The sequence below is a fragment of the Anas platyrhynchos genome, chromosome 3, assembly GCF_047663525.1.
Source record: "Anas platyrhynchos isolate ZD024472 breed Pekin duck chromosome 3, IASCAAS_PekinDuck_T2T, whole genome shotgun sequence".
NCBI lineage: Eukaryota > Metazoa > Chordata > Aves > Anseriformes > Anatidae > Anas > Anas platyrhynchos.
In genome coordinates, this window is record NC_092589.1 from 18,886,393 (window position 1) to 18,911,250 (window position 24,858).

The window sequence follows — 24,858 nt, forward strand, 5'->3', positions numbered from 1 at the left end:
TTTCACAGCCACCTGCAAGGGAGTGGGGTCGCTGGGGATCCCTGCCACCTGACCTTCATATACCTCACCAAAGGCTCCGTGGCCCAAACCCCTGGACAGACCAGAGAAGACAAGAAGGTATTACTACAGAGAACACACGTTATAATGCTGTGGTCACAGCTCACAGAATGGGGTCAGAGTTTTCATGGCAGCAAAACAGGCAGAACTGGATGTTGGCACTGTTATTTCTGATAATTCTCCTTATACTACGCAGCAGATGGGACCTTGATGTAATCTTTCCTGGACCCACAATGTCTTTAACTGGTAGGAAAAACAATCCTCAGAAAGGAACTGTCCCCAGTGAAATTGAACTGCTGGCACTACAGAGTGTAATGGGTAGCACTTTCTGCTGCTTTGGTGCCAGTGCTATAGTGGTGGGTTCTCCACAACAGGTCAATAAAGACAGGTCTTAAGCCTTGGCATTTACACACCCTAAGCATAATAGTTCCCATGTTTATGCATCAGTACTAAAGAAAACATTGAACAAGAAACTAGAAAGCACAATGGTTGTCAAAGGACCTGAATTTTAAATTAAGGATCTTTCCCTTGTTTGGTTTGTGATTCTGGGTAAATAAATAGTGATGACAGCACTTTGTAAAGCTCTAGGAGTTCACGCTGAGAATTGTTACTGTCACCGATCATATTATGAAACTTATAGTTTTATTTTGATTAAGGATGCAGGGGAAAAAAAAAGGGGGGGCTTTCACTAAGGCTCTCTTCTACAACACACACTTTCCTGGTAGTGCCAGGTCTGACCTCAGAGCTGCACTGAGTGTCCTCCAGTCTGATGTGGACTGTATTTGCATGGGCCATTGCCCTCCTAGTTCAAACAGGGGCTGCTAAGAGCAATCTACTCTGTTGAGAGCAGTGAAACAACAGTGAGGACTTGCACTGCCCGTGACTCAACCACTTCTTTAATAACATTTTGTAGGTATCAGCTTGAGACACCATTGTCTGCTCTGCCTGACCAACTTATTACAAACTAAGGATATAAAACAGATCTCTACAGCTCATAACTCACCCACCTCCCCAAAAGCAAAACTTCCCAGCCCCATCAATTCCCAGCTGCATCCTTTGTTCTCTGCAGCTTGCCACACTTCAAAAATTCTTTCAGAGCCCAAGTGACAACAGCAGCAGCAACAGAGGGTAAAGTTTTGGTTACACCAGAAACTTCCAGATGCAGTACAGCAAGATCTGCAGGTAGGGGAGAACGTGATAAGAATGTGATATGTCTGCAATGCACTGCAGACTGCATGGGCTACTCTGAACATCATCTTTTTTTAGCACCATTAGGTCCCCTATCATCCAAGCTCTACTTTCTGCTCCTACTTCTTGGATTTTTGTTTAACAAACATGGTACCAGAGTAATGCCATATTCACAAGTGGTGTGCACTGCACAGCACAAGCAGAGCAGGGTGGGAAAGAATTCTGAATTTTCAAGTCTTCTGTAGGAGACTATTTCCAACTTTACAGAAGTTCTGACCTAGACCTGTCTATCCTGCTCGCTTTATATTGCTGTCTTTTTAATTCTGTCTTGCAGCCTCAAAACCATTACTTTTCCGCCTACTGTATTTAAAGATGTCATTCTCTATACCAAAGGTCCCAAAGAGTGCCCTACAAGCCTCAGGCTTCCTAGCATTTCATCTGTTAATGCTGGAAATTGGCCATTCATTCCAAGTCTGCAAAAGATGTGTCCAAATTACTCGTGATGACTCTTCAGTTCCTCTTATGATTCTAGAAGATTAACACAGCACCTGTAAAAGGTTAAGGAGACAGCCGAAGTCTAATCCATTCCACATAAACCTAACTACTGCAGATTTATTATCTTTCTAGTGAGAAGGGGCATGAGTCTAAAAGTGTGTGAGTATTTGCATGTGCCTTTATGAGTTCAAACCTGTGTAAGAGAGCCAGCATATGTCAGTATACAACATGGGGCATAGGGAAGGCAAAGATGAACTTACCGGATGAGGGAGATGTTTTTGCGAGGCACCTCTTTGAGGTCACTAATGGATGTGGTCTTTCCTGCAAAGCAGTAGTTGGGATTATAGTCTGTCATAATAGTGGAGGTACGCAGCTTGCTTAGTTTATATTCTGGGCTCTGTAATTCCATCTGCATGGCTTGTAGTTCCTGGTGTTTCCGACGATATACTAAATGTAGAGAAAACAGTAAACCAGAGACACATATTCCCTTTGGAAGACAACAGTAGCTCTGTGCTGCACATCTCACTGGAATTAGATGCATGGTCAAATTCCAGTGAATCGAAACAAACAGTGACCACTCACATTTCTGCACATCAAATAGTTACAGATTGAAAAGGGAATCTGAAGTTATCCAAAACCCTTTGATTTACATATGTTATAAAGAAGCAGGCTTGCTCAAAAACTGCTTGGAAAAAGTAAAATGAATTTCACTTGCAGAAATCTCTGATTTCACAGATTTGAGGTTTTTCTTTTGTCCTGTTTAGTTTAGTTTAGCCAAATCCAATCTTGAGAGACTCTTGCTATAATCAATTTTTCTAAATCATGTAGAAGTGACTAAAAGCCTGAAATAAATTATTGTATCACATTGTTCAAGAAGGACAGACTAAACTGTTACCTCAGAATAAAATATTGTACATAAAATTTATTTATTTTGCAAAACTTCCGCTGTTCCTAAACAACAGAATTGGACTAAATTTGAAATCAGTTTAAAATCGTTTTGTATTCCTTGAATCACTTCACTGATATCTATGAAATCTCATTGGAAATTGTTAAATCTGTATGTAGGCACACAAATAGTTTTTAGATATTAAGCACCAACAGCTCTCACAAAACCAGTGACACTTCTGTCCTGGCAGCTTTACACCACAACAAAAGCAATAATATCTCTTAAAAGATGCACTCAGTAACTGAAACCTCCTCAAATTGGTCAATGTGGTTAGAAACAACTACAGAAAACTGACGTTAAGGAGTACATGGGGGAAGGTGTCATTAAATACAGCAGTAGCTAAAAACCTGAACCTTTTTTCTCCCAGGGCCCAATTATTCTTGGTTCAGATACGGCCCTCATATGAAAATATCATTCGTAGAGAATCACTCACCAATCATGATTCCTGAAAAAGCCAAAATTAAGGCAGCAACCAATGCTGAAGTCACTACAGACAAGACCAAGGAGAGAGGGAGATGAACCACTGGTTCAGCTGTAACAGAAGCACGAGAAAAAGGAATTACATTTAAAATGATCTTTCAGTACTCACTTTTTTTGCAGGCAGATTTTTCTGCTCTTCCCTCCATTTACTCATCTGCTGCTCCTATAGTGTAGAAGCAACCTCTGATATGATCAGCTCTCAGGATCAGGACCTCAAATATCTCATTATTTCACTTCTCTATTTCTGATATTAATTGATATCAATCCATTAAAACAGACGGTTTTCTATCAAGGAATTAACACGCACTCTCTGGGTATAAAAACAAGACCATAAAAGATGGGGACAGGAGCTGTAGAGATGGAAAGAACATTAAATTGTCCGGTCTAGAGTGCCACTATCAATGACAAATCAGAGCAAAAGCAGGAGGACTGCGATATATCATCTCCTAAATGTGTCTAACCCAGGCAGACAAAACTGATAACATGTGCAGCACAAAGTACTCCATGGCTGCATCCTCACTTGGATCACAGACCTCTCAATGAACATCTATTAAGGTTCACTTCACCCAGCAAAATGACCACGCTTTTTACCCACTTTACAGATGGGGATGGTGAAAGTACAGAACGATTTTCCCTTACCAATGACAAAGCTGAGAGCAAGATCCTGAAACCCTGGAATCACTTGCTGTAATAGCTGGGCAAGAACATGAAGGAAACCTAGTAACTAGCATTCAGTTTCTCAAGTAAAGCAAATACAGGTACTGTTTTCTTCAGAGATCCCTCATGCAGAATTTCTTACAGATTCTGCACATGCACTTTATGTTTCCAAATCTACAGGAATTACACCCTTCTGTACCTTGTACTTTTGTTGTTGTTTTAAGAGGACTGTCCTGGAAGTTAAGCTTAGCTGGAAAATTCCTTCAGTGAGTAAATGTTCAATATTTCAGAGCAAAATGGAAGCATCAGTGCAAACAGACATGCTGCTCTTTGTCTCTAGAAGACAAAATTTGACTCACAACACTCAGTGTTGCCCAGTATGCCAAACATATACTATAAAGCAGACCAGTGACGCTACTGTTTGCACCATACCTCTGCACTGATGTGCCTGTGTTCTAGCAAAATAACTCTTCAGCAAATACCAAGAGGAAAGAAGGTAACATGCAACAGAAAGCCAGTTTTAAGAAAGAGAAAGAAGACTTTCTGCATGTTTACATGCAGAAAAATGGAAATTAAAAAAATCTACAGATTTTTACCATTCATTTTCTGTTTCATACCCTATCAGCCTATCCCTTACATCTACTTACCTACACAAGACACACCGTCCTCAGCCAATTCTGTGCCTGGCTCACAAAAGCAAATGACTTTTTGAGTCTCAGGATCAACACGGCACTCGTCCATCTCACAGTGACTGCAGTTAAGGTGCAGCCTAATATCAACCTCTCCATGCCCCTCTGTCACTAGGGAATGGATGAAAGAAGCCAAGTTAATTACTGTAAAGATCAGTCATATTGTTCCCTTGGTCCTTTTCTCATGTGGAAAATAATGTCCAGCTAAATGAGCCCCGCTGCAGCTGAGGTGCACTGGCCCTCTTTCAGCAGGTAGTTCTACCAGGTTAATAAGGAGGCTGTTGCCAAGACTAAGAAAAAAGGTTTTCTCTTTCCTGGTCCTTACCCCCTCTGCGATAGAACACTGCAACGTTTTCAGAACCCTTTGACTGAATCTATCAGGCCAGTCTGTTTGTATTTGAACATACTTCTGGCTGCTCTAAAGCAAACATTTTTTTGATCAAATATATATTTTTGTTATTTTCTGAACGCACTGAAAACACATCCAACACACAGACTTTTGGGCAAACAGGCTTAGGGAAGACTGGAGTGGCAGTAGTTCTGGGAAGCACAAATGCTTCACTGGACTTTGTTAAGCAATCTTTCTCCCTCGTGTTCAGAATGACACTAAGCTGTATCCAAAGGCTTTTAAAGTGTCCTACAGATGCAAACTATTCTTAACATGGAAGAAACTCACTAAAAGAGACTTCTGACCAACATGAATACCTTTAAGTGCTGGAGTGTATAAAGTACCAATTGGATTAATAAAGGACACACCATCCTCCCCATCCATCTCTGGGTCATTGTCCTCTGCAGCATTTCCACCTACATCAAACCAGAAGTTACCTTAACAGACTGAGGCTCATTAGCACTAAAATACAGATAAGCATGCATGGCTTCAGCGCATTTAGGGAGGCATCCAAATGAGAAAAGAGAATAAATCAAAGTATTCAACATATAGGGAACGCTTAGTGAACTGTGATATGAAACACTGGATTTCCACCTTTAGAACTTCATTTTAATAGCTGCAGATTGCTACACCTGCAGATTGTTACACCCTTAGTCCTGTTTTAGGCAGACTGTTTCAAACTAAGGGAGGAAGTTCATCTTTAACCATTTGGATGCTGTGAAAACATATAAGCCCTTCTCAATATTAATGTGGCCAACAGACTGGAAAACACCAGTGCTCATGGGCTAGTTCAGTATCCTTGTTGATTGAGGTAAGTACTGCATCAGCAGAGGGAATAAATTATCTGCTATCCTTCTTCTCCTTTGCACCCTGAAAGCAGGGTGGTCCACCAGGAATGGAGACTGAAGGAATTTATACTTGAGTTGCTCACTTGTGCTTGAGCATATAGAACATATCAGGAGCAAAGTATGGGAAATACATAGAACGTGGCAGAAGCATAGTATAGGCCATATATTTTGTACTAAAAGCATGCAAAGATCCCCCCACCCCACCCATCTTTATTCATCTTTAACCATCTTCAGTGCAAATCAAAATTATATCATGTAAGGCATTCTGTTGGAAAAAAGAAGCATTACGCAGAAACATTCATACAAAACATGCACTTAATCATTTAAACTCATTACTTCTCAGGATTTCAAGCCTACCATGGACTTGATTTAAGCTGTGGAGAACAAGGGGTTAAAACATCCACCATAATGCAGATGGCTGAAGAAACTACGTGGCCCAGGAGATTAATGATTAGTGGAGATCTTGAACCCGGTCCACACCAGTTATAATCAACATAACGCCATCTGACAGCTGTCCTGAGACCCACAGCACATGGAATTAGTTCCTTGTTGACTGAAGTCAACACCACTGTCACTATTAAGAGGGGTTCTGGCTGGCAGCCTGAGCCCAGGAACCAAAGGACAGTGGAGACCACCTGCATAGGACTGAGGAAGAAGAAGCTGCGTCCTTCCCCTGGCAGAAATATGCCTGGCTGCCAGTCTCCAGGACCAAAATACTCAAAATACAGGTGCTGGCAATGGAGCACCCAGGCTGTGGCTCCTGCTTCTTCAGTGCTGTAACCCCAAATGGGTTAGTGCTCAAGAATCACAGCAGGATCTTGATGGCACATTCTTTCAGAGTGCAACGCCAGGATTACAGCTGAAGGACTGACATCTGGCTGTTTGCTCAAAGGCTAAATGTCGTATGTTCATCTAGTGCTAAAAAGGAAACACACAGACATACTAATACGTAAAGTCTATAATCAAATATGCTATCCACAGGAGAATTATCTATCAGCCTTTTGCTAATCATTAGCACTAAAGGAGGGGAAGGGACACCTTGAACATGAAGCCACTTTACCTATATATCCTCCGCCTCCTCCACCTGAGGAGCACCCCCCTCCACCCCCTCCGAAACCCCCTCTTGTCTCCCACCCCCACTTCTTCATGGCCTGGGGGCAGGATCTTCCTCCAGTAGCACCTTCTAGCAAGGATTTTCCTGACCACAGGAAGGAAGTGTTATCATTCCAGCCACCTCCACCACCTGCAGTTAAGAGAAGAGAAAAGGCATAGCTAAAGGTTATTTTTGTGTAAAAAAAAAAATCTGTAGGGAACTGCGGAACAAGCACTCATTTAAAACACCTCATCTGAAAGTAAGAATCTCATTCCTTTGTTAGAAGAGATGTCCTTGCAATAGAGTGCTACAGTGACCTCGTTTTAGGGCTTTCGACCGTGTTAAACATCTGCACCTCTTTTCACCTACTATGCAAGGACTAGTATTTCCAATGGAAAATGTCAAAAGGTATCCCTACCTACTCCCCAACCACTTGTTACTGGCTTACTTCCCCTTCTCTTCACAAAAAAATACTTAAAAAAAATCCCTATGTCATTTCTAACACAGAACAAAAGGCATTTATTGAAATGGATGTGAAAACATTTCCCAGCCCTGCTCAAAATACAACATACCACTAACTCACTTTCAGCTTTGCAGATTGTTCGGTCCAAGGTCTCTAGACAGAGTGTGTAATTGTGCTTCTTCTGCATGAGCCAGGGAAACTGTGAGTATGTATACACAGCACAAAATCGTGCAAGAAGATGGATGGTCTCAGAAAACTCCCACATCAAAACAAAAACAAAAAACAACAACCAAAAAATAAAACAAACTTTGCTTATCAGAGGTACTACATTACTCTGGGAGAACGTTGCCATTGCTATGGCTATACAATCTTTGATACCCTTATTTAGGCCAAATATCCCATATTGTGGGTACATCCTACATGTATCTGTTATAATTCCATGCTCCTCAGACTGTGTTTTCATGAGCTGCATGTCAGCTCCACTGAATCTGAGAGCACCAAATACTCACAATATTTTTCTTAAAAAGAACAAACTTTCCATACCTGCAGCTCCTGAATTTCCATTCAGCCCTGGAACAGAGGAATCATTCTCCAGCCTTTCTGGATGAAATGTGTCAGTTTTGGCCCTGTAGGCCCTGCCACCACCGCCTGCTGCAATTATCAAGGGGACTGGTTCTCCATTCTCCATCTTAACAAGTTCAGAAATAGAGGCAGTATTCAGACTGAGTCAGACTCACAGATGGAAGTTCAACCACATGCTCGTTACTGCTGAGCACTACAAATTAACATTGCATTATTTATGTACCAACATCCACAAGATTAATGAACTGCACTAATCCTACCAAGTTCTGCAACTGAGAACAGTGGCATCAGCAGCTCTGTGAATTGTACCTACAATACTGATAGATCTTATAAAGCTTGTAATGCTACTGTGTGATAACTTTTATCAAATGAAACAGATAAGGGGAACAGCTCTACCTAGTGCAATACAGTATCTCCACTGCTAAGGGGCAGCTACACTGGAAACTGCCTGAGCATGCAAAGTTATGTAGAATTATGTAGAAGCTGGGTGATTGAAACGTATTAACAATGGTGTGAAACTGGCATTTGCAATGAGTACTGTCTCAGAGAGAACACAACAGTAAAGATTAAGTGTCCTCTAGCTACAGGGTTGCACATAGAAAATATACAGGCTATATTCAATTTTTCTTGTCATTGCATTGTATAAGCCACAAATGTAGCTGAAGTTTAATGTTCTACAATGACAAATTTGAATAAAGTCCTGTGGAATTTGCCCTTTGCTGTAGTTTTATGCTTCAGAATCTTAGCTTGCATTGAAAAGAATCTGATTCAAACTGATGCAAAGGAAATTCCAAGACACTAAAGCAAGTGTGGCCATACCATGTAGCTATTCTGAAATGTGTGAAGAGCCAGCTCAGCTCACCACAGCTATCAACTGGAAATGAAGGACATGCAGAACTCACTGTGTGGACCTTTTCCACGAAGTGCTGTACAAAGGTGTATAAAGGGCTCTAAAAATTTTCAAGCTGTGATGTTGGAGGCAAGTGGCAAGATGTGTTTATGCTGAAGGTGCACAGACTATTTCCATACCTTAAATATATAAGTTGCTCCGCCCCCACCTCCACCTCCTCCTGCCCATTCATTGACACTTCTGTTTACACGTATCTCTTCTTCAATCACATTGTTTTCTCCAATACAGACTTTCTGAATAACGTCATTAGTCTGAAAACAGAAGAGCAGGGCTGAATTCTGGCGAGAAACCAGAATCTCTCTGAGATCCTCATATACCCAGGCCTTGTGGTCCCTCTACCCTCCCAAACCACAGGTCCACATTGTCCTCCAGTGAAATGACATATCCAGTGGTGAATGCTCTTCTAGAAGAATCTTTTTTTTTTTTTTTGCTTCAGTCGTGGTTAGAAGAATTTGTTACCATTTTAATTGTATTATTTTAATGTGAAGTTCTGTGCTGATGTCTATCACCATGAAATACAGCTCCACGAACTGTTTAAATACAATATGTAGCAGAATTTCCTGCAAATGTTTTGTACTATTAGCCAGCTGCATTTCACAAGCAGGGGAAAGGAGTAACCAAGTAATGGGTTGGGGCCAGGCAGTCAGTGTATGTCTATCTAGAACTAAGGTGTATTAGAGATGTAGCAGAGTTAGCTTTACGGTCTACAGCATGGACAGTAGCAATGAGCTCAGCATAGATTAACCATTTATCCAGACTTCCAAGAAAGTTTTGTTGTTCCTCTCAAGCTTGTTTTGTAGCAGCAATGACATTATTATTACCAGAGCTAGCTTGGTTAAAGGCTACCAAAACAGGTGCTATCCCACCTTTGATTGCAACGTTGATACAATGTTAAAGAAAATTCATAACCTGAAAGCCTCCATATTTCCATGGTTTTCACCAGTTAGCACCAAATGTAATGAACTGTCTGCATTAGGCAAATCACTGAATTCACTAACTAATCTCAGACAACATTAATCTATCATTCCTAAGTACTTCTGGATCTAAATTAGCAATTAGCAATTTTTTAGCAATTACCTAAAAAGGGTAATTGCTGCTTCGATATTAAATTGGAGCACTAAAGTGCGTGACAAGATGGACTCTGCTTTGAGTATCTGTAAGCTGCAAGCACTGTTACTAGCTTATTTCATTTTATAAGTTTCTGAGTAACATGATCTTGTTATGCACACTGAATTCACTAAGTTAATGACGCTTTATGGGAAAATGCACAAATAATTGTATAGTGGGACTGTTCTTCTGTTTCCATCTGCTTTCACATATGTGTTTTCTTTCAGAAGAGGGACATGATAAAAACATCCTCCTCAGGTTACAGACTATTCTGTTAACACAGCATGTGTTCTAGGTTATGTCAGAGAATGAATGGCATCCATTCTGAGTGTGTAGTCTTGTCTATGGAACTAAACAGTCCTTCTCTACCCTGTCTTCCCTTTCCTTAATTGATTTGGAGTTGGGTGGAGATGATTAATAAAATGGCAAAGTCAATGGCCCAGAGGAGCCACTAGATTACAACTGAATAAAAATAAAAATCCTTCACAACAAAGACATAGCTGATTAGAATCCAATCTAGTAAAGGTCCCTTCTACAAGTCAATACAATCTCTTTGCCTCCATGAAGGAATTACATTAGCACTCAATAAATTCTCACTAAGATTCCAGTGGCCTGCGATTTAATGAGTCCATATGTTAGACTGAGTTGGAATGTCCTACTTATAGACGTTAGATGGAAATTTGAGTTAGGGCATTTCCTATTTCAAAGAGGCTTCTTATTAATGGTTTGTTTGTAGATGTGTGTAATTCAAATTTTAACATTATTTACTTCAGCACCCAGCCTTGAGAACCCTTCTTTCTTGTCTACATTATTCAACCTTTTCCTGCTCTAAAAGACAGCTAAGCTTTCTCCCCTTGGATGCCAGCCATTTAAAGGTTGAGAAATGCACAGCATTTAAATGCCCAGCTCAAACCTGCAGGTAAAATTTCATCGCATAATGCTTAGTTCCCTCTGTAAGAATCTCTTATTCTCTTATCCTCCAACGAATGCTAAAATATTAACCTATTATTATGCCTGAAAAATGGCAGAAGTTGTTCCTTTCCATCAAGATATTTGCAGCAATGTTTAGTTAATAACACAAAGATGAGGATTGACTCAGCACTAATTCATTTATCTTCCCCGTTCCCATACAGAGAATAAGTAAAAGGCCCCGGTCAGGTTGGCATCTCCAGTTGCAGAGTATTATGACAATGGCAGGGCTGGATACAACAGCAGAACAAAGAGAAAGTCAGGGGGTAGGAAGGCAGGGTTTCTTTTCTCTCCAACCCGCCCCCCTGAGATGCTCTGAGATAGCAGATCACTCAGATGCCTGATCAGAAGTGTATTTTCAGTGGGCCCTGAATGTTGAAGGGGAAGTGAGCACAGTGACATGGTACTTTAGCTTTTGACATTCAAGACATCCTAGTAAAACTGTAGCTATCCCTTGAACCACATAACGTTAAATCCCCTAAGGACAATGATTTTCTCTGCAAACAGATAAAACTCCACAGACTTGTAGAACGTATTAAGTCAAAACAGAAAGGACAGTCACTTACACTAGGACAAGCATCTTCTCCTTGCTGTCCCACCAAGATGTACAAAGTATCATCCTTCTGGAGGTCAAATATTCCCAGTACAGACACACCATGGGACCTCACCATAGTGTTCTTCCCTCCTTTCCCACCAGCTGCTCCATAGCCTGAGATGCTGCAGGAAAAAGAAAACAGGAATGTGGAAGATAATATTAACTACTTGTGGGCACTGAGTTCTTTGCACACCTCAAATGTGCATAGTGTCACAGGACCTTGCCCCAAAGACACTCTAAATACATCTAAACCCAAAGTTTGAAGACTGAGGTCTTCTGCTCTATATGGCTTGGGTAGCTACAAAACAGCTTCTTTCACACTGATTTGCTGAGGACACAGTGAGCAAGTCCCTGTAGTTTCAAACTTCAGTATATGAAAACCATCTTGTTTCTCAGAAGGCATACCATTGACAGGTTTGCAATAAGCACTAGGAAGAATGGAAGCAGAAGAACCAACAAATACAATGCATATGGCTAAAAGGACCATTATGTGCAAAATTGACAGAGAGACTTGAGAAAGCAGACCATAACTGGTCCTGACACTGTCGACCAGATGGGAAACAGTTCTGCAGTTTCCAGGACCAGAATGTAGAAGAGTAGATGGTCACGCTACCTGCAGTAAACAAGGAAGGCAAAAGCTCCCTGGCTTAACTCACAGTCCCCATGAACATCACACTATCTCTGGCCAGGAGTGGCTAGATTGCATACAGAGGCTGCTGCAGTCTGAGTTAAGGCATTGGGACTTTTATTTCAAGCAGCCAAGATTCAGAGGTTCTTATTGTTGTTGATGTATCCGAAGATTTGACTGTAGTACTGTATTGCTCAGCTCCTCTCCCTTTCTAAGTACATAAGCATTTTACATATTTGAAGCACTTTCTATTCACAGGCCTTCAAAGCACTTTATACATATCATCATAAAGCACACATCTCTGCTGCAACAAAACATGAAGTTACTTGACTTCACTAGCAAATGAGTGGTAAAGCAAGTTCAATTCAGATTTTATTTCAGCAGGTGATTCTCCACTGAATTTAATAGCTCTAAATAGCTATTTCCATGAGAGCAAAATTCAACCTGGAGTGTGTAAACAGTGACTGCAGGGCTAGGAATTCAAAATTTTCCCTTGGCTTCCTACCCATTACACTAAAGGTGCTGCTCTCTTTAACTCCTTCTCTTCTCTAGCACATGGTGAGCCTTTGCCCAGCACAGTCCTGCAGGCAGTCTATAAGAAGAACAAGCCAGCAGGGCTCCATGTGCACAAGAACCCCGACAAGGTCAGGCAGGCAGCTCCCTCAGGGGACAACCAGCTCACTTTTAGCTATCTCCTTGCCTTAAAGATTAGCACAAGGAACTCACCTTGTGATACCACTCTGAGGCAGCCAGCATGGAGTAATTCTAATGTTGAAGTAAACATGGAGCAACAAGTGCCTCATAAAGCATGTTAGATCCTTGCAAAGTGACATGATTATGTTCATGCCACTCTCAATAACCAAAGCAATCATTCCTCAGTTAGGTTGCACTGGATCCAGCAGAAAAAGCAATGGACACAATACTGGGCTCCCCTGAACAGATGCTGTATGAACCTGAAGACTGAGCTGATTTGCTGTAGCATTTCATAATGGCTAATGAGGTGCACTATCAGGCACAGCAAGCTGGCAGGGCTAATCAGCTATGATTAGGGGACATATTTTTCTGTGTATGAACAGATTTTGCATACAAGCGATGATGTCAGGAAATTTGAAAGAACCCATTTTTGCCTCATTCAAAGGCTGCAGACAACAAATGGCAGATTTGGGTGACAGCCATTCCATATTTAAAACGCGTGTCACTATTTAAACAGATGGGTTATCTTGACTTCATGCTATAGCAGGATTCCTTTCCTTTTTTTTTTTTTTAAATGGGAGGGATCCATTTAACCATACTGTCACTGAAGAAAGACTCAGACCACCCTGAGCATGTGTAAGCAGAACACAGAATATCTTACAGTGTCTTCCTCCTTTTCTTTTTCTATGACATATGTAGGAACCAAAAAAAAACAACGGTGTCTTTGGTAAGGAGCAGAATGTGCATAGGGCACTGACAGTGCAAAGCAGTTCTGGAGAAAAAAAAAATCCCCCTCTAAGTAGATATGTTATGGGAAACACAGGAGATAGTTTTGAGAATATAAAAAAAATGCAGTATCTAGGCTGGCCAAATGAGAACAGCATCTTGCATTCCACAGTCCTAGGTTCTTGCTTTACTTTACAAGGAGAGACAATATGATAGAGAACAGTGGAAGTGACATCAAATGGGTCACACAGCAACATAGACCAAAGAGTCTTGCTTTTAAAACAGAAAGAATTTGTATAATGGATAGTTACATGTAATTTGTTACAGCTTACTTCTATCATACTTGATCTTACACCTAGATGTGGGATGACAAGACCTGAATGCTTAGAAAGAAATCCTGTAAAGAAAAACATTCTTTTATATTGCCTAATTATTATACAAAGTGCAGTCTCGTGGGATCGAACCAGCTGTTATGTCTACATCAGCATGAGAGCATGTAGTACCCTAACCTTCGAATAAAGCAGCCTACAGCACGTGGCAGCCTACCCAGGCCTTCATAGATGGTGGGGTTTTCTGGGTGTGGCCAGCTTGTGTTAGCAGAGTTTTGTAAAAAGTTGAGCTTTCCATCTTTGAATATTAATAATAATAAAGCATATTTTGTCTTGTCTTCACATGAGCTATATTTTTCTTATTAAATTACCAGGAATGTAACTCACTGCTCTACATTACGTAGTGTAAAATATACCGATGTACCGTAATAGCTTTCTTAATAGCCCAACAGCCAGCTGGAGGATTTTATCTCTGGGTCAGGTATATTGGAGATGGCTATCGGACTGACTTATAGGATGCACACTACAGCAGGTCTGCAGAGAGGAGCTGAATACAGGCGGTGGGTCCAAACCCTGGAAAATCTAGAATTGATACTGCAACTTGACATTTTCCTAAGGCTATACTGGGGTCTTTCCTGCCTCTTCAGTAGCTCAGAATCAGGAAGATGTCAAGTTAATGGGCCTAAGGCCTGTAATTGCTGCCTTCTTTCCTCAGGCTGTGAATTATCTACTATAGCCTTTAGAGGTGCAGAAAAGAATGTCACTCAGTTAATGATATTAGCCATTTATTATCTATACAGATTTTAAAAGTCTGTTAGGTCTTTTATAGGACTTAAATAGACAGGTTCTTCCAGCAGGAGCCTCATTTCACCTGTGGTTCATATTGTGTAGCAAAAGTCAGCCTATTTTTACAATAAAATTTTGGCAATTTCTTGACCTGCGTTATTAAAGAAATGACAATGTTGTAAGTTTATTGGCTCTTCTCTTTTGGGCTATACTTTATATCTCTATTTACTGAATGCTGGTCCTGAAAAATTTCATTCACCTCAGGCAACTCATTTTTGATAGCTGAGTAAAATATCATTAATGCTTTTTTCATTACCATCAATCCTTGTGGTAATAGGCACTCAGGTAGAGCTTGAGGGTAGCCTCGCCTAACCATTTTCGCAAAACTGCTTTGCAGTAGACTTCTGTTAGAGACTGATATCTAGTCCGAATATTAAAGTCCTTTTTCAATAAAAAGAAAAAAAAATCAGAAGTAGCCAGTAAGTTTTAACTGAAATTTGTCCAAAGCCTTCACTGGAATTTTCTGCTTTGAAATCCATGGCACCATCATTGATTTCAATAGGGACTGTTGCATTAAAAATACGCTAGATAGTCCTTGATTCAAAGTGACAGTTCTGCTAATAAGCTGATGCATGTAATGGCTTGATGTTACCATTCAGATGTAGTGGGCTATTTTTTTGTTTTTGTTGTTTCCCAGCAAAAGCAAAGAAGAAAAAAAAGTGAAAAAGTGGTAAAAATCAGATTAAGTCGTATTGAGTTGCATCTGATCATCTCCCTTTAAGGATGACTCCACAAAGGGATTTAAGCATTACCACCCTCAGTAACAAAGCCTAAAATTTAGGTGTCTGGCTTCCAAAATCAATTCTACAGTGGTGATCTAGGCTTACAGGTTCAACTTACTATACCTAGATTCAAAACAGTTAGGGTGCTGAGCAGAGCTTAATGCAAGCTTTTTCTTTTCTTCTTTCTCTTTCCTTGCCTTGCCTTTTCTTGCCTTGCTTTGCTTTCCCTTGCCTTTTTCATCAAAAAGTTGCATCTAGTAGTCAACAAATCTGAAACTGGAAAGGCTGGAAATCACAGAATCAGGGAGAAGCAAAACCCATGTACAGTTGACTAAATTTCTGATTATAACAATATATATGCCTAGCATGTATCCACAGCATGGGAAAGTTTCAGTGCAAAGACACAGTACAAGAATAAGAGATGGTTCACTTACCTGTACGTGTTGGTTGCTGGTACTCTCCAGATCTGAATGCCTTGGAGAATCCCTTCAGCTCCTACGACCACACTGAGGTTTGAGTTCCTGTAGGCATTATTGCATTGGCTCTGTGTGGGGCCATAGGGTCCACTGGCACCACATGTTGTGAATAGCCAGTGATCTGAAATGAGGACAAGCATGCTCTGAACACCCAAAACCAAAATGGCTGTTCTGCTCTTTATTCACTTTCTGTTGTTGCTGGATCAAGAGAAGAACCTGGCCCAAATGTTCTAGCCAGAACAAATATTCACAGAACTCTTTCAAATGACCCATAACACTATGCATTTTGGTATTTGACAGCTTTTCAGCGTCAGCTCCTGAAAATTACCACGATGATAAGCATAGCTTTAATTTTTCTAATTTTTTTTTTCCAAGTTGCTTTTTCTTCCTTTTTTCAAGTTGGAATGACATTGTTGACTTCTGGGATAAGTTCACTATAGAGTTGTTTCAAAAGTTAGCACATGTATAGTTGGTTGTATTTGTCATATTCTTGGTATTTGCACATGCTTTGCAGACAGTGTATTTATCACCAGCAACCCAAAAGAACCTGTACGCCTTTTGCTTCAATAAACTTCACCAGTCATTTGCTAGACTGAAAGTGCATTGTGCTATTTGTGATCATGATAATTCAATACAACTACTGCAAGTGCACTTAAAGTGCTGCACTATTGTGCTATTTGCACATCCGTGATCATGACAATTTAATATATTGAATGTGACTGGACTTACAGTGCCAAATTGGGCATCACTCCGAATCTAAGACCAGCTGCCCTCAGCTCCTCTGATATTTGAGGACAAGCTGGAATGCAAGGGGGTTTAGGTCCTGCCAAACTTCCTTGCCCTTTAATGCAACACTAGCCCCATTCAAATATGTTTTTAGAACAAAGCTTTGCTGATTTTTGTCTCACCAATCTGAATTTTTAATTTGAATACATGATGCTGAAATGTCATCCCTTTTCCAAAAAGATTCACTATTAGGGCCAGCACAGCTGCAAGACCACAATGCTCTTGTAAAACCCACCCTAACATGTTTGCTAGTATATCAGGAAATATTTCCTAGGTAATCAAAACTAGGATGGAAAATAAGTAGACTTAGGATATTTGGTGCACTTTAAATGGGAATCATCCGTACTTGTTAACAAGTACCCATCTCTCATCCATACTTGTTAACAAGCTAAAACACAGTATCCAAGAACTCCATTATTGGAATTCATCCTGCTGACATAGAATTTGTTAGTAGAATAAACTGCCATTGAAGTCAAAAGACACATCTAAAAAAATATATTTCTACAAATTGCATCAGGTCAGCCAGTCCTCTTTTTGGTATCATTAAAGGGTAGTAATTTTTCCCCCAGCTTCCTCTAATGCAAAACAACATATGTAGACTCCTTCAGTACTAACTCACTCAGACAATGAGAAGATTAGCTGGATCTGCTTCTTGGCATTTGGAGCTATTGTCTAAGCAGACCTGGTCTAGAAATGATGTTCAACATATTTTTTGGCCAAGAGGTCTACCATTATTGTTCCTGGAGTGGCTTACCTGCCAGAAATAAAGGCAATACACTAGTTTAGCCATGCACAAGTTTTCACAAACTAATCCTTAAGATGGGCTAAATTCATTCTTATTAAAAAGTTCAGTGCACGAAATGGATCAAACAATTTGGCAGGACTGTAAGAAATAAAGTGGCTGGTGCTTCTGAAAACTCTTCAAAACAGTCTTGGCTGTTTCAGAGGCAATGCAAAACTACTTTAGGAAAGCTTCCTAATCATAGTACTGCTGAGAGAGTAAGCTCTTCTGTCTTATTGCAAAATCTACACCATCCTTCCTCCAAACCCTCCTGGATGGACCTTCTAGGGACTTTGCTACCATTTCTTGGTTTATACGAATACTTACACACTTATTTTACTGTTTCTCAAATTCTTCAGCAATGGGTGGCTGTATAAAGTCTTAAAATTAGTAGACAGCAAATGGAAGAATTCCCCTTTCCTCCTCTGAGACAAATGCACCCCTTCACTCCTCCCCTCCAAAAACGTGAACAGGTATGAGGGAAAAGCACCTAAAAAGGCAAGTAGTTCTACAGGTTCCTATGTAAAATGCTTCAGTAGTTCTGATCCTGAAAAACTTAGAGTCTTATACCAGAAGTTACATATGTTTATTATTTTTCTGGAAAAAAAAAGAAGAAGAAAGAAAACCAAAGCAAAATTTTAAAGAAAATGGAAGATGAGACTCATTCTGTCAGCTATCACAGTGATTTAACATTGTAGTATCCCAGTGGGCTAAGCCATCTGCGCTGAAACATATGTTTAGTAAAGCAGATAGGTAAATGTCTTCACTTGGAACAGTAAGAAGCCATTTGGATGTCTCTGGTGAAACATCAAAAATACTCCCAAGGGTAGAAGCAGATGACCTTCAAGGAGACAATACACCCAAAACTGGAGAGAATCAAAATGGAAAACTGAAAGTGATAAAATCTAGCACAGACCATAGCTTGTGCACACTGCTACTCTAGTTACACTTTGCATTTATGATTTACTCCAGTTAAATAAACCTCATTCCTTAGGTATCTGCTCACCTGGCAGAATTACCTCTAGACTATCACACGTGCAACACAGAGCATGGCTGTACCTGAAACTGGCAGCTGTTGACTCTCACTGGGTTCCAGGGACAGGGGATCAATAAACTGTCTTATTCCAAAATGCTATTTAATGATCCCCAATGTCCTGTCAGAATAGAAGAAAAGTGCCCCCCTGCTGTAAACATTATGCCTCTAGACTTGGAACTGAAAAGCATTAGTACTTTCCAGTTCTTCAGCAGACTAAAGGGTGCTTACTTCCAGTGCAGAGGCAATATCAGGGTAAGACCAAATACATTTAAGATTAATGAATGTGCATCTAAGCTCTTAGAACCTGACTTTTAAAGCAGAGTATGACAAGTCTGAAGAATCAAAAGTCACAGACATATTATGCCTGCAAGTATGACATGACATAAGGAACCTGGAGATGACTGAGTACAGAAGGACTTAGACTGCAAAAGTGGTGCTGTTGTGTTGACACTGTGGCATAAGCAAGAATATATCTAAAGCCTCCTTTGTTCTGCAGCTGCTGTAGTCAGTGCTAGCAAACATACTTAATTGCTCAGTCCAGGTGGATGGTGGACAAGAAAGGGATGAAGACATGTTTCAGAAGCAGTAGAGCTTGCCAAAGACATTCTCATAAAACATAGCAGGAGGAAGTCTGGCCCAAGTGAAGTCCATAGGCAGCTGATTTCAAAGAGCAAGGATTTCAGTAAAAGAGAACAGACAGGTGTTGCATGAGCAATGCATTTGTCACTGCTGCACTGACTTGCAAACAGTAGTCTTCCTGCCATTTATATTCACTTTTATGTCTTTATACCAAAAGCTATTCCAACATGTAGCAGCTCTGTTGCTGAATTAAATGGGTCAGAATATGGCACGGGAAGATGTTGACCCTCATTTCAACATGATAAGGACAGATAGGTCTTCATTACTGTTTTGGATAGGTCTCAGTTACTGTTTTGGATACAGACTAAAAACCTCACACTTTCCTCCCTCTTCACTCTTAAGTTACACAAAACCAACCCTCAATCTGCAGATACAGCAGTAACCAAAGGTCTTAAACCACTAACCTAGTATCAAAACAGACTCAAAGTAATCCCTACCTTGGATAACCCACTGTTTCTTTTTTAAGGTACAAATAACCATTCTTTCATCCCCTTTAAAGTACTGGTTTTCCCTGATTCTAGAAATGACTGCAGCACGTCTCATGAGCTCAAAGACAGCATTTATACGGGTTGCTGCCTGACACAGCAGTTTACAGTAATTCAATTTGCAGCATTATTTTAGTATCCAAAGACTAAAGAAGCAGCCCTGGAGTGAAACTCCTTAAGCAGTTAGGTGAGAAACACTGATGCCCAGCTGTGATCTGTTGCGTGCCTCTTTGTTCTGCAGCGTGTGACAGGGTAACACTGCTGGCACCTCACACACACCTGACAGCAAAAAAAGCAGGATTCCCCAGTCTAAATCTTCCCCAACAAGTAACACATTTTGGAATGTTGCCCAACTTCACACAAGTCACAGATGGCTGATTTCCAGAAACAGCTGGGCATTCCCATAATGAAAACTACCGGGCAGCCAAATGCAGGGTCCCTAATATGTTCTGACATTGGCAGTTGGAAGATACTAGCTGGGCTTAAGAACTGGAAATTCCTTTCTGGGATGTGGGGAAGAAAATAAATGAACATTGCTCTGAGATCAGGGTATTAAATTTCAGTGAATAATTTATACATCAGTTCATTTGATAGAATGCCTGTTTCCACAGGAAACTTGACAAAAGAACAATTTGTTCTGCTGCTTGTTCACCCACACATCTGCCCTCCTCAAGCTCCCTGGCAGTCTCCCCACCAAACCACTAAGGTCCCAGGAAAAACATTTTGTAGGAAATGCTATTTGGGGTCTACCTAAATAGATTTTTAAACATTTCTTCTTCCCACCTTTTATTCACAATTTAGATTTACCGATATATTAACGCAGATACACACACTGCTGCTTATTTTCTTCAGCAGATCAAGAATTCTTGTTTTCACCCAGCTTGGCTAGATACATAAAATGTGCAGCAATTAACAGCAGTGGAATTTAGATGCAGCAAAGAGAAGCGATGCCCTGCTTCTGCAAAGAAAAAGAACAAAACCCCATAAGACTTAAAATGACTAATTTAGTTGAGGCTCTGACACAACTTGAAGCCCAAGGTAGCACTGCTGCAAATAACAAACAACAATGAAGGGAAAACAGTGGCACAAAGCCTAAAGTACATTTGTACTGCTAACGTAGAAAGCAATTTCCCTGTCACATACAGCATATAAACTCCATATCACCAAACAGCCACAGGCCTTTTAGCTACACTTCAAGGGCCTATAGGTATTAACTGGCATTTCTTAAATTAAGTTGGTTTGAACCAAGTTTCAACTTGTTCCAAGCCAAAGCTTTACTGTGATTTGAGAAAATCACAAGCTAAGCACTGAGGTGCTGGAATTACTTTGGACTCTAGAGTAATGCACTAATGAAAGCATTGGTGCTTGCCGTGTGTAGGCACTGTGTAAACCATGTGTAGGCGCTGTGTAGAATGCACTGCCACAACCTCTCTTCAGGCCAAGATGCTATCTCTACTTCCACCAGATTAAAAAAAATAAATAATAAGGGTTATATGGCCTAACACTTTCAGGGGCACAGAAACCCCAGTGACTAAAATTATGGAAGCAACTAATTCTATTAATTGTCCCTCAGAAACTTCAATATACTTCTTCCTCTAAGGCAGCTGTGAGTGAATATCATGCCACGAACGAGCAGAACACTTGCTTTATCTACTTGTAAAAACATTCACAAACTCCCTTGCAATATTTGGGCAATATGGCAAGTTAGAGGCTGACAGGATACTGTGCATCTTAACCTTCACTAACATTTGGCTGCCATTAGCATCATGATATGTGTACTAGGATATACCTTTGATTCAGTACATGAGCAATCTGAGTTATGCATTACCAGTAATTCCAGGCTTGGTCTGTGCTAGAAGTCTGTAGACAAACTATACTGCAAACTTATATAAGAAACAGGTTTAGTGCTGTAAGGGAAGAAAGACCTTTAAATTCTGCTGCAGGTTCTATTGTTTAATAGTGAGCAGTAATCTGAGATCACTCTTTTCCAGGATTAAGTTTGCCAGACATTAACAGGACTGGGTAGGTTTGAAGGATGATGGTAAATTGCAGACCTAAGTTTTGCTTACAGATACAGTCTCTGAATAGTTAAACATGTCTACACAAAAACGTTAAGGGGATGTGCTATGTATGAGAATATCACACTATATATTAGGTAGAAATTAGTGAGTCTTGATAACAGTGCTGTAAACAGTTACATAGGTATGGCTAGACTAAGAGGAGGCTGTTTTTTTTTCAGTTATTTATGGAGTTATTATCTCTACCCTGTCTTTCCATTCTGTAAATGAAGAAGGCAATGTGGACATATTTTTCAGTTCAACAAGAACTGCATCTGCACTAATGATGAATGTATGCCTCATTTGTCCTGAGTGTCATTTCAAAGAAATACTCAGAGCTTCTTTCTTTTCTGTATAGATTAATGGAACACCGCCTGGGCATCCATTGGGGAAATTATCTGTGGTCAGTATAACAGGACAAGGGGTGACTTTGAACGGTGTTGAGAATGGCTTATTTCTTGTTACACTTTGGAACCAGGAACTAACAAAAGGAGCATGAAGAAAATTAATTTATTTTTCTCTTTTATATTTCATGTATGGAGAGAGATGGAGTTTTCCTTAAAGGATGCTTAGTGAGAGATGCTATTAACTTTATGGATTTTTTTTTCTGTTCAGAGTTGCAAAAGGTGATAGAAATGCATGTTGGATAACAGAGACCATATCAGGAGGAGGTGGCAAAATCATTTCAAAATATTTCCTGAGATTTATAGCAGTTTCTGCACAATTTAAACTGTTGCATTTTAAGGAGTAGTGGCAGCTTTCAATTTTAAGTTTAAAATGTGTTAACTACCCCGTTTATTTCAATTATATGATTAACTCTGGAGAGCAGTAATTCCAATTTAACTGTTCTATGTTGGTTCTCAGTACTGCACCTCTGCTATTTTTAAATCATCTAGAGAAAGCTAGTGTAAACTCTGCAATAAAGAAATTCATGACTACATAATCTGAGATCCCTCTATCCATCTTTAAACATTTTCTATCACTATTCAGAATGCTACTTTTGTTGGAGAGGAGGGTGCTGAGCTGCTTGTTCACTGTGTTAATTGATGCTTAAAACAAAAATACAATTCTGCAGATACCTTTATTGCATTATGCCAACAGTTCAGTTAGTATAATTGCACGCAAAGAACAACCAAATGTAATTTTCTTTTACTTAATACTCGCTCTGCTGTTCCTTTCAGCTACTTCATCTGATTAACTAATGTGACTCAGAGTTCTTCCGAGAAACAGCTATGTAAGTACTTGTAACAGGACTCTCCCTGACAGAAAAGAAAATCTGTGCAACCACTAGGTGCCGTGGGGAAAAGACTGGAGCTGAAGAAAAATTGTAATCCAGTCCAGAAAATGATTTGATGACAGTTTCTATGCAAGAAAGCAGGGTCACACAATGGCAGACTGGATGGCACAAAACATCACAATATTTGAGGGGGAAAAGCTTAATATTTTTGTTTGTTTTACAACACACCATTTTTGTTCTGTATGACCTGATACAAGTAAGTTGGCAGTGGGATAGATGAGAAGCTGAAACATCAAAAAAGAGGCTATCCTCGTGGTATTTACAGCCTACTCAGAAGCAAAAGAAAGCTTTAATTAAAGCTTGAATACTCTGTTTCTTGTCTCCTTTTGCTTACTGAGAATACTATTTTTTCTCTTCCCAACTTCCATTATTGTCATTCATTTTCCTAGAGTTCCTCACTAGTGATCTCTGTCTATCCTGAATTTCCCATATTCTGCCCTTGTCTGTAGAAGGAAATTGCACTGGTTTTATTTAAATTGGCTTCTTAATTGGTAGTTGAACTCCCTGTAGAGAGATGCTCTGGTTTAAGCAGCTTTCAGTTTTACTTAAACTAATACCCAACTGATATTAAAACTAACCTGAAGTAAGCTTGGTTTACATGTAAATAAACACCACAAAGCCTTTTATACAGATCTAACTATTTCAATCAAAAATCCTAGTTACACTATAGTTACTTCTATCTTCTGGCATAATGGGGCTTTCTTGCAACTTTTTTTGCAGGCTTCTTCCAGAATCAAGTTTCACCTGCAACATTTGAGCAAGAAGTTGGCGTTCCAGTGAGTGACGTGTAAATTAATTGAAAAGGAAAGCCTTTGCATTGCTCTGTGGCTATCTATCTCATGGCCACCTTGCACTGCAAGTGACTGGGCAAAGTAAAACCTGCAGGGATGTTTTGCGTGTCAGTACTGGTCATCGTCAAGAAATGTGAGAGAATAACACCATCACACTATGTGGAGAATAAGACCATAACTAGGGTCTTATTCTCCATGTAGCGTGTTCATCAGCCTGCGTGTTACACACAACAGTGTTGAATAGATCTCTGGAAACTTCAGGATCTTTTAGGGTGTGGCTGTGTTGTATGTTTCAAACCTTTTGCTGGACTCCTGTGTACAAGTTCTGGAGGAATGCCAAGCCATTATGAGCAATGGTAGGGCTGAAGCAATTCACTGGGTACAGGGCCTGAGAACAGAGAGGACAGGGACAGTGGCAATGATGATTGTTCATCACTTCTGCTGAAACTGGATTTCTAAGGCAAAACCAGCAGCTGCATGTAAGAGCTTGTTCTCAGTTACAAAGGAGCAAATCTAGTCCTTATCCTTGAAAGCAATGGAACTTGTTTGGATATACTGTCAGGTAAATAAAGTGGTACCTGTCTTTCAGATCGTACTTCCTGCTGTGCAGGCTGAGCAGGCTCAGGGACCTGGGGAAGGCATTTTATTATCCTGTTGTCTCCTGAGCTATAGGAACAGCATTTTCCTTGTTTTAATATGATTTCTTAAGAAGGAAATACTACAGCCTGTGATCCATCACACAAGCCAAAGATCACATTAGCTGTAATTACTTTTGGCTGAGCTCATATCGGTCAATGCAGTCTTTGGGACTTCAGGGTGGTGCTGATCCTGTTATTTCACTAAAGCAACAGTAAATATGGGCCCATGAAAGCAACAGCCTTGACAGACTCAGCCTGAGGTTTCTTAAATGCATTATAGGATGTAGAAAGTAACAAGATTAAATCTGGGTAAAATGCATAGCCCAGGGACCAAACAAGCATCTGCACTGTTTACTGAGAGCAGGGACTGAGAAACACAAAGGGAAAAGGTGATTTGGTACTGTGGAGACACTCAGAAATGTAATGACTTCCCACTGCAAGAAGCTGCAGCACAAGTTTGC

General features: G+C 40.2%; 1 protein-coding gene and 1 long non-coding RNA gene across 15 annotated transcripts in view; one reads left to right on the forward strand and one right to left on the reverse strand.

Annotated features, from left to right (window-relative positions):
• On the forward strand, positions 1-24,707 carry LOC106014733 (uncharacterized). Of its 2 annotated transcripts, XR_002398848.4 has the most exons (4): positions 6-117; positions 22,030-22,074; positions 22,853-22,905; positions 23,689-24,707. It is a non-coding gene; the product is annotated as an uncharacterized lncRNA (long non-coding RNA). The 2 variants fall into 2 exon arrangements; XR_011808051.1 differs by lacking the exon at positions 22,030-22,074 and having other exon boundaries at positions 1-117.
• The window catches only part of ALK (ALK receptor tyrosine kinase), a 317,869-nt gene that overhangs the window by 18,331 nt on the left and 274,680 nt on the right, over positions 1-24,858 (reverse strand). For 8 of the 13 annotated variants that reach the window (XM_072035464.1, XM_072035463.1, XM_072035462.1 and 5 more), the window contains 10 exons: positions 15,846-16,008; positions 11,439-11,589; positions 8,916-9,047; positions 7,848-7,992; positions 6,809-6,991; positions 5,218-5,316; positions 4,471-4,623; positions 3,120-3,218; positions 2,001-2,187; positions 1-91 (listed from right to left, as the gene is read on the reverse strand). In XM_072035464.1, the coding sequence (XP_071891565.1) occupies positions 1-91; positions 2,001-2,187; positions 3,120-3,218; positions 4,471-4,623; positions 5,218-5,316; positions 6,809-6,991; positions 7,848-7,992; positions 8,916-9,047; positions 11,439-11,589; positions 15,846-16,008 (1,403 nt within the window). The other 5 variants (XM_038176313.2, XM_072035465.1, XM_038176319.2 and 2 more) reach the window with 4 other exon arrangements.